General features: G+C 47.3%; 1 protein-coding gene across 1 annotated transcript; it reads right to left on the bottom strand.

Annotated features, from left to right (window-relative positions):
* Positions 1–2082: 2082 nt before the first annotated feature.
* On the bottom strand, positions 2083–3069 carry LOC123348450 (olfactory receptor 10A4-like). Its single transcript, XM_044985994.1, has one exon. The coding sequence runs from the start codon at positions 3067–3069 to the stop codon at positions 2083–2085; it is 987 nt and encodes a 328-aa protein (XP_044841929.1).
* Between the last annotated feature and the right edge of the window lie 6981 nt (positions 3070–10050).

The following is a 10050-nucleotide window of genomic DNA, read 5'->3' as shown; positions in this document are numbered from 1 at the left end:
GTCATAATGATTGTCTTTTTTAGATAGAGGGAAAGAGATGGATAGAAACACACAGAGTCACAGAGAGCATCTGGAGACCTCACCAAGTTCAAGGCCACCCTATGCAAACTTGTAAGAGGAGATTTTCAAAAGCCTAAAGGGAAATAGGTATCCAAATCCCAGTTGAAGTCAAGAGGAGTTTGCTCTCTCTTTCTCTGGAATTTGTATGGCCCCCTGTAACAGGTTGGGGACTCACCACCTGGCACCTCCTGCTGGTGACTCTGGGAATTAGCTCTGTCCAGTGGAGCACCTCCTCCTGGTGGTGTCCCGTCCACTGTTCTGCCCTCAGTTGGCATCTCTGGACCCACGTTGTTCCCTGCTCGGCAGCGTCCTCTGGCACTGCCCCCTAGTCCAGCCGCACCCGCTTCTGGGGGTCGGTGATCAGCAGTCCTACACCCCAGCCACCATGTCCAACCACACCCTCTGAGTCCAATCCCTCTCATCAGGGATCTGGCGTAGTCTGTAATGGCCGCTCCCTACGGCCGGCGGCTGGCTGTACTGCAAGGGAGGGACCCAGGCCCACCCTCTACTCTGGTTCCTGGCCCAGGGACCCTCTGGCGGCAGCCTTGCTGTCCTCTTTGTCTCCCCTCCATTTCTGTTTCCCTGGGCCACTTCCCCGACGACCCCTTGCACCCGTTAGGCCCTTCCCTTCAGGGCCTGCAGCCTGGCAGGCTCCGGGCTAGAGCTCCCTAACCTCCCCGAGCCAGGCCAGCACTGCGCTGTTCGACGTGCTAGTCTCCACCCTTGGAGACTGACCTTCCCCTCTGGAAGGCCTGGGACAGACTGACTGCTCCCTTCCTGGGCAGCCTTCTTATAGGGCTGAGCCTGGCCCTGATTGGCTCACAATAAGCCCTTCCTTGATTGGCTCCCTGTCTGCACAGGCATCCTGGCCTGCCACAGCCCATATTCTCCAGGAGTGGGGCAGCCGCCCAACTACAGGCACTGTGAGAACTTTTAGGAGAGTCAAAGGAGAATGAGCGCAGATGATCAGTTAAAATGCAGGAATTCTGCAGAGGGTTTAACGACATTCCGAACTACCCAAACCTATGGAGCTTATTTGTGGTCAGCATTTTTTGGTGACTTGTGGGGATACATTTTAGACAGTAGCTTTCTCTTTTTTAAGCATAAAGAACTTGTATGTTGTGAAGGCTATTTGTTTAAGGAAAATCCCCATGATGGAACACTAAAGGATAATAAGAATAAGAAAAATAAAGTTTCAATTGAAACATTATTGTTGTTATTATTATAACATTTTTAACATAACATCATCTGATTACTACATCATTTAAACCATCATTAGTAGTGTAAAAACCCACCACATTTGCCTTGAGAATTAATCAGAGAGAGAGAGAGAGAGAGAGAGAGAGAGAGAGAGAGAGTGAGAGCAGTCCCAAGTTTTATTGACACATGCTTCTGTTGTAACCTCAGTGGATGCCAAGACTGGAGAGATAAGAACAATTAGGGTAGCCTAAAATATCCACCATATCTTGTTTTTACATTAACCAGACAGTCAGGTGAATATCAGTCTTCAACATGTATTGAAAGATGCCGCTGATACAACCCCTGTGAAAGACAACTTCTGAGAGAGGATGAAATCCACCTCTCTGTGAAGGGTCTACACAAAGGCTACAAGCCACTTCTTTTACACTTCACTGCTGAAAACAGGACCTCGGAGGGGAAATGAGTGATACAGATGCCTTAGATAGACCCTCCGCCCTGTGAGGAAATTCACCATTTCCAACCCCCTGCTTCTTCCATTGATGTCCATGGGTTATAAATGCAGTTGAGTTCAGTAGGAACTGGATGGGTTCTGCTCCATTGGTTCCATTTCCCCAGGCAGATCTAGGGTCCATCCATCCCTGAGTCAGGGCTTGCTTGGCCCGGCTCCCCTTACTCGTACAGGTAGCTCTCCCTGACAGCAGGTGTCCCGGTATTTAACAGAACTGATCTAGTGGGTAAGGGCTGCCTGGACGAGCTGTGGTTCAGAGCATCACACCAGGAGATGAGTTCCCATTAGCTTGACTTGATTGCAATGTACAATAACTACACACAAAGTAGTTTGCTATTTGTTCTGAAATTCCCAGCCTCACTAGCAGCTTTCCTCAGAGCCTCCTTCACCTCTCTGTTTCTCAGGCTGTAGATGAGCGGGTTGGCCAGGGGAGTCAGGATGGTGTAGAAGAGAGAGAGCGCTTTGTGCATGTCTCTCAGTGTGCCGGTGTCTGGCAGCAGATAGACAAAGATCAGGGTCCCATAGTAGAGTGTAACCACAATGAGGTGGGAGGAGCAGGTGGAAAAGGCCCTTTGCCTCCCAGCGCTGGAAGGGATTCTGTGGATGGTGGCGATGATGCACACATAGGATGCCAGGGTTAATAGGAAGGGAGGCAGTGTTAATATGGAGGAGAACAGGAAGGTCACAAGAACCATCGGGTGGGTGTCACTGCAGGACAGTTTTACTAACGGGGCGTAATCACAAAAGAAATGGTCAATTTCATCGGGGCCACAAAAAGTCATTTGTGATATCCAACATGCCGTGACGGTGCAGGCCACAAACCCACTTACCCAAGACCCAGCTGCCAGGCGGAAGCAGACACTGCCATTCATAAGGGCTGCATAATGCAGTGGTTTGCATATCGCTAAATACCGATCATAAGACATCGCTGATAAGAGACAACATTCTACAGCTACCAGGGAACCAAAGAAATCAAGTTGTGCTACACAGCCAGGGACAGAAATGGTCCTGTCCCCAGTCAGGAGACTGGCCAGCATCCTGGGCAGGATGGTGGAGCTGTAGCAGATCTCCAAGCTGGACAAGTTCCCCAGGAAGAAGTACATGGGGGTGTGAAGATGTTGATCAGCCACAACTAGCACAACGATGAGGACGTTCCCTGCCACGGTCACAACGTAGATCACCAGGAACATCAGGAAGAGCGGGGTCTGCAGTTCAGGGAGATCCCCGAATCCCAGCAGGATGAATTCTGTGATGGACGTTTGATTTGTCCAGTCTCCAGTCCACTTCTCCATGTCTGCCATGGGCTCTATCAAGACATATAATTAAATAAATATAACCTGTGGAATATGACATGAAAAAGGCAATTTGAGGTTTTGTGGTGTCATTGTAATTTTGTTGAAGTTTAAATGCAGCCATGGATGAGTTTTTCCAGGATCTCTGCTTTTCCAGGCATCTGACCTTTGTCCTGCCAAAATCATCAACATAGATACTGTAACCCGGAACCTGTAGCCGGGCTGGTACCTCAATTATCCACTGTTATGCTGTGTAGTCTAGTGCTGTGGGTGAAATCTGGGAGTCGGAAAAGTGGGGTTCGATTCCTGACTCAATGTGACCTTGAGAAAGCCATGTAGCTCTGTACCTCAGTTTCCACAGCTGTAAAGAGAAAACAATGGTGCCTTGTAAAGTGGCTTGTCATCTTCTAATAAACATAAGTATTTAACGTTTTCCCAGTGCTCTGAGACCACTGACAGCTTTCTGTTCACACTCATGAGTAAAGGCAAACACATCTCCTTGTCACATGGAGAGCTGATTTTTATACCAGTGTCTATGTTAGTAAAGAGCGGTATACACGTGTTTTGTTAAGCAAGAGTGTATTAGTTTAAGTGCTTGCTTATTCCTTCTTCATATTTGTGAGAAAAAAAATTGTTGTACTCGGCTCAAACTGTAAACTCATGTACAATAGGTTTTCTTTTTTCGTCAGGAACTGAGAAAGCGCTCTGAGAAACGAATGAATGAATATGCAGAGATAGCTAGATACACAGATAAGCCAGACAAAGTGTGTGTGTGTAGAGGGTGGGGAGTATGAAGTGACTTGCCTCCAAATTTTAATTAACAATAATCTAGAGCAGTGGTTCTCAAACCTGGGCCGCCGCTTGTTCAGGGAAAGCCCTTGGCGGGCCGGGCAGGTTTGTTTACCTGCCACGTCCGCAGGTTTGGCCGATCATGGCTCCCATTGGCCGCAGTTCCCCGCTCCAGGCCAATGGGGGCTGCGGGAAGTGGCATGGGCCGAGGGATGTGCTGGCCGCCCTTCCTCCAGCCCCCATTGGCCTGGAGCAGCAAACCGCCACCAGTGGGAGCTGTGATCGGCCAAACCTGTGGACGCAGCAGGTAAACAAACCTGCCCGGCCCGCCAGGGGCTTTCGCTGAACAAGTGGTGGCCCAAGTTTGAGAACCACTGATCTAGAGGACTGTTTATGCAGTGAGCAACTGCGGAGACACAAATTCACATAAATCTTCACCGATACCAGCCACGTCCATTCGGCTAGTCCTGAATAACTCCAGGGTGTTCTACAATCTGAAATTGCCTCGTCAGGGCATGTCTCATCGAAAGACAGTGGTTCTGCTATATGTTATTCATTACAGTGGCTGCTCAAAAAACTACCAAACAAACATTTTCACTAAAATTCCTAAAACCAAATGTTTTTGGCTGACAAAGTTATAAATCCCCAAATTTAAAGCCCAAACTGAAAATTATTCAACCATAATATGATTTCTTAAAATCGTTTGGGGTTGTTTTTCAATTTTTTTCCCAATGAAATACTGAATTTTTTTTAGCGAAATTGGACACATCTTGTGAAAATTATTATTTCCTTGAGAACCCAATTTTCCATCAACTAAATGCTGACAGAATTTTCTCTACCAGCCCTAGTAGGTACTATAATGTAAGGAGAAAATATTTATTAGACAGAGGTGAATTGGAATGAGAACACTCATAATCTTACATTGTCTTTTACCTTCTGGAAATTTGATAAGTTTGTCATTCCTCCAACACTGGTATAAGAAAAACTTGGGATCTCTGGGGTGACCTCTTCAAACAACCTTTCAGAGACCCAGCATACAGATTCTCCAGTCTGTCTCTGATCCCCAAATTCTGCACGGATCTCAGGAAAGAGATTTATATTCCTATGAGTCACTCTTCAACAATAATTCTGATCACTGGCCTGGCAGAGTTGGCTTGGATCTGTTATCAAAAGGCAAATGTCTGCCCTGTTCATTATATGAGGGAGAAAAGTATCCCTGGAGAATAATGCTGACGGGAATTTTCAACTGCTGTGAAGGTAGAGTTAATAATATAGTTATTTTTAGTCCTTACATTCAACAGGTATAACAGAGAGGGGAACTCAATGGGATGGTGTTGGAGACAGAAAAGTTTCTATCCTCAAAGGAGATCTCTCTCTTTACCAATTCCATGGAACGCTTGGTGTGATCAGTCGTCCGCCTTCTCCACTATCCTGTCTCTGACAGTGACCAGTACCTGCTGCGTTCGATGAAGGTACTAGAAAACTTGCAGAAGACAGTTATGCAACAAAATGCCTGCACGGCATGTCCACTGGTGACCTCTTTTCTTAGGCTTCCCTAGCTGTAAGATGGGGATAATCACATTTATTAGTGACACTATTGGAAGTGGTGAATTGCTGTGAGGATTGATCAGTGGCTATTTGTTCAGGACGAGTAACTGAATCCAGTGAAATTTGAACTCTGTGGAGAAAAAAATCATGTCAGGATATATCCAGTGTAACACATGGAATCAACTGGCCAGATCCCCAGATAGTGATTTCAGTGAAGCAACACAGAGTTTTCAGCTTCGGGTCTAGCCCGATGGGGTCGCACTGGTGTAAAGCAAGAGTTAAACCACTGAAATCTAACAGGAATGACATTTGAATAGGTTTCTGTATGGCTACATTCTCCTCTCCCTCACTCCACGTGTACAGTTATGGTGGGTCTAGGTCTCTGCTCCAGCAGTTTTGCCGCTCCAAGCAGACGGAAAAAAAAAGCCGCGATCACGATCTGCGGCAATTCAGCGGGAGGTCCTACGCTCTGAGCAGGAGTGAGGGACCCTCCGGCGAATTGCCACCGAATAGCTGGACATGCCGCCCCTCTCTGGAGTGGCCGCCCCAAGCACCTGCTTGCTAAGCTGGTGCCTGGAGCCAGCCCTGCTTCTCACTCGCCCCAGTGTAAATCAGCAATAATCCCATTGCAGTTAAGGAGGCTGATTCTTCGGGGGCTCACCTTGGTGTTAATCCGGAGTGACTCCACTGAGGTCAGTGAACCATATTCTCCTCTCACTCATCCTGATGTAAATCACGAGTAACACCATTGAAAGTCATGAGGCTTGGTGTTCCGCTCACACAACACACTGTGAAATAGGAGTACCTAATGAAATCAGCAGACCCAAATTTATTCTCACTTATGCTGGTGCAAAATCAAGAGGAACTCAAGAGAAGGCACTATAGTTAAATTGATACGTGAAAACTTTTCACAGAACAAGACGTTAACTCCCACCTTCTAAGACCCTGCCCCCCCAAAAAAACAACAACCCACAACTGATATGGGAACTTCAAAGAATTTCTACATTCTGGAATCAAAATGTTACATTTCCATTTGTTGACCCAAAACTGAATGTTTTGTGACATCAACCTCTGTGTCTGTCAGAGTCACTGCAGTATCCCATGGGAACTGCAGTTCCAAGTCCCACATGTTTCATTCTCCTCTGTGGGCCTTCCTCTCTGGCCAGACTACATCTCCCATGGTGCAATGTGGTGTCTCCCTGTGGCTGAGCTGCTGCAGTGGATCATGGGACGTTGTGGAGAGGGAAGTCCATAACTTTACCCTTGTTCAATGCTCGACAGACATGTGGCCTGGTTCCTCACTTGCTCATCACCTTTTAGGAAGGGCTGAGCACCAGAGCAGGTTGAAAAAAAGTTCCATCAAAACATTTTTCACTGAACAAGAGGAAACATTCCTTCCCCCCCCCCAAGCAATTTTGTCCAAATGTGTCCTTGTTTTTCCAGGCAGCTCTAGTTAGCACTTGGCATGACTGGATCATCTAGTCAGTCTTGCTCTTTAATTAGGTCAAACTTTGCATTTTGTTTGAATGAAATGAGGACACTAGCTACTATTATGGCTTGTGGAAGCGAGTTCTATTCCATGCTTTCTCTCTCTCTCTGTCTGTTTGCAGTGGTGTTGTAGCTGTGTTCGTCCCAAGAGAGAGACAAGATGGGTGAGGCAATATCTTTGTTTGGACCAACGTCTGTCGGTGGAAGGGACAAGCTTTCGAGCTTCACAGAGCTCTTCTTCAGGTCTGGGGAAGGAAAGCAGAGTGTCTGAGCTAAATACAAGCTAGGACAGATTTTTAAGCATAAGGAGTTTGCACATGCTGTAGGAGACCACTTAAAACTGAGTGCGCAATTAAGGATTAAGAGGCAGCAGGGTGTGTTACAGTGTCTCTGTGGAGTCCATGGTATTTAGTGTCTAGCAGAGTTATGAATTTAAGTTCCCAGGCTTACCTTTTGGGGGGTGAGTACTGACAGGTTGGAACTGGACTGATCGCATTGTGAAAAGTGTTCACTTATGGGTTTTGTCCATTTTTCTGTGTGAGTTCACCCGAGGGCATCGTGATTGTCTGGTTTCACCCTCAGTGTTATTGTCTGGATATTTTGTGCACTGGATGAGGTACACCACATGTTGTGTGTAGCACTCATGAATCTTGAAAGGTTTGTTGTGGGGAACATTGATCATTGCTGCAGTGGAGATATGGCTGCAGGTTTTGCATCTGTTGTTCTGGCAGAATCTGGTGCTGCTTCGAGTTGGTGTGTCCTGATCTGTGGTGAACGTGCTTCTGATGATGATTTTGGGGAGGTTGGGGGGTTGTCTGAAGGCCATAACAATCTAACCCTCACTTGCCCACTTAATTTTCAGTGGTCTCCCAAAACATGTGTTTACTCCTTATGCTTAACAATCTGTCCCAACTCCTGTCAGGCAGCAGAACGGAAACAGGAAGCCCATCTCTCATGGACATCCCCCGCACCTCCCAGACAGCACTGGAGGAGGATGCCATGTGAGTCAAACGCATAGTGGCAAAGATCAAGACCATGGGTAAGGGAATGCAGTAGACAAGGACATGGAGTCTGGGACTGGGGTGGGTGGGAATAGAAACTGGGCCTGGAAAGTTGGGGGTAGGGAAGAGAGACTGGGACCCTTTTGGAAAGAAGACGGGGTCTGAGAGCTGAGGGGAGAGATTGGGGTTGGGAGCTGAACAAAGAAACTGGTATTGGGACCTGATGAAGGGCAGGAAACAGGGAGATCAGGTACCATGAATGAAGATGTAGGGGTCTCAGACTGGCTGGACAAAGAGACTGGAGCCAGTGGGGAATGGGCAGAGCGTTCGGTGAGGAGGGACAACACACCTGAGGAGAATCTGGGGTTCAGGGAGAAAACTGGGACCCGCTGGGCTAAGAGACTGGGACAAGAAGCCAGGAAGTGGGGAGCCTGGAACATGGAGCCTGGCGGTGGTGGGTGACATCAGAGGAGGAGCCCAGAAGGGAGAAGATCTAGTAGTACTAATAAGAGGAGTCATATACAAATTAAAGAAATATTCACATATATGTTACGTACGAACACGTTTACTGTGCCCACAAGGATCGTTCACGCGGGAATTTATAACAAGGGGCACACACTGCTCTACATACAGAGACGCGCACTCATGGCGGTTTCACTGATGCGATGAAATGCAGAGGCATGTGATAAATTAGTATAATATGCAGCGTTGGCTCCCTCACCTGCGGTCTGGTTTCACCTTAAACACGTTGGCTTGAATATGTGGATTCTGAGAAACCCATGAATTTACTGACAGCTTTCCTCAGGGCCTCCTGGACCTCTCTGTTTCTCAGGCTGTAGATGAGCGGGTTGTCCAGGGGAGTCAGGACAGGATAAAAGACAGAGAACGCTTTGTTCGGGGCTCTTGGTGAATTGGTATCTGGTAGCATATCAAGGTCCCATAGTAAATTGTAACCACGGTGAGGTGAGAGGAGCAGGTGGAAAAGGCCTTTTGTTTCCCGGTGCTGGAGGGGATTCTCAGGATGGTGCTGATAATGCAAACATAGATGTCAGGGTTAATACAAAGGGAACCATGGAGAAGGCTGAGGAGCATATGAAAGTCACCACCTTCAGCCCCCAGAGATCGCTGCAGCTGAGTTTTATTACTGGGGTGAAATCGCAAAAGCAACTGTTGATTTCATTTTAGCTGCAGAAAGTCAATGGTGACATCAATATTATCACCATGGTGATAGCCAGAAACCCACTCATCCAAAGCCCAGCTGCTAAATCTAGGCATAACCTACCATTCATGATGGCTGCTTAAAGTAGCAGTTTACATATGGCTAAATTCCAGCCGTAAGCCATCATGGATAAGAGATAACATCCCGTTCACACCAGAGAAGCAATGAAATAGAACTACCTGACACAGCTGCTAACAGAAATGGTTCTGTCCCCAGTCAGGAGACTGGCCAGCACCCTGGGCAGGATGGTGGAGCTGTAGCAAGTCTCCAAGCAGGACAAGTTCCCCAGAAAGAAGTACATGGGGGTGTGAAGATGCTGATCAGCCACAACTAGTGCAACAATGAGGATGTTCCCTGCCACGGTCACAACGTAGATCACCAGGAACATCAGGAAGAGAAAAATCTGCAGCTCCAGGAGATTCCCCAAATCCCAGGGGATGAATTCCATCACTGTTTGATTTCCCCACTCTGCAAAGTCCATGAACTGTATGTAGAAAAAATTAAACAAAATCTATAAAATTGATGAAATTATAATTTTAATACAGGGTCAATAATTAAACCCATAAATATTCAGAACCCCCCCCTTTCCCTACTGATCACTAACACATGTGTGAGCTGAGAACCCAGTGAAGATGCATGTCCTGATGCCTGAGGCAACCATAAATGCACTGCTGCATTTCATTAGCCACCGACCCTGTTGCAGTCTCCATTTCTTCAAACCCTAATTCTAAGGCCCTGTGGGATTAGAACTGGGTCAATAGGCCACAGGGGGCTGCTGACAGTTCCACATTGCCACTGGAAGCTTAGGCTAGAGGAGTCTCTGAAGCTAGGCAATGCAGGAAGTACCACCTGGTAGGGCCTGAGTGGTGGCCCCTCACAGCTCAGTGATTGGCTGATACTGGCTGAGTAACAATGCTGGGTGCCTGTCTTCTCCTGCGCCAGACC

This window comes from Mauremys mutica, chromosome 13, assembly GCF_020497125.1.
Source record: "Mauremys mutica isolate MM-2020 ecotype Southern chromosome 13, ASM2049712v1, whole genome shotgun sequence".
In the NCBI taxonomy this organism is placed as follows: domain Eukaryota; kingdom Metazoa; phylum Chordata; order Testudines; family Geoemydidae; genus Mauremys; species Mauremys mutica.
Note: the sequence above shows the minus strand (reverse complement) of the source record. Positions and strands in the feature narration are given on the sequence as shown.

What these genes read in the sequence shown, in the direction of transcription:
- LOC123348450 (XM_044985994.1), bottom strand. Translation starts at nt 3,069, where the DNA reads ATGGCAGACATGGAGAAGTGGACTGGAGACTGGACAAATCAAACGTCC.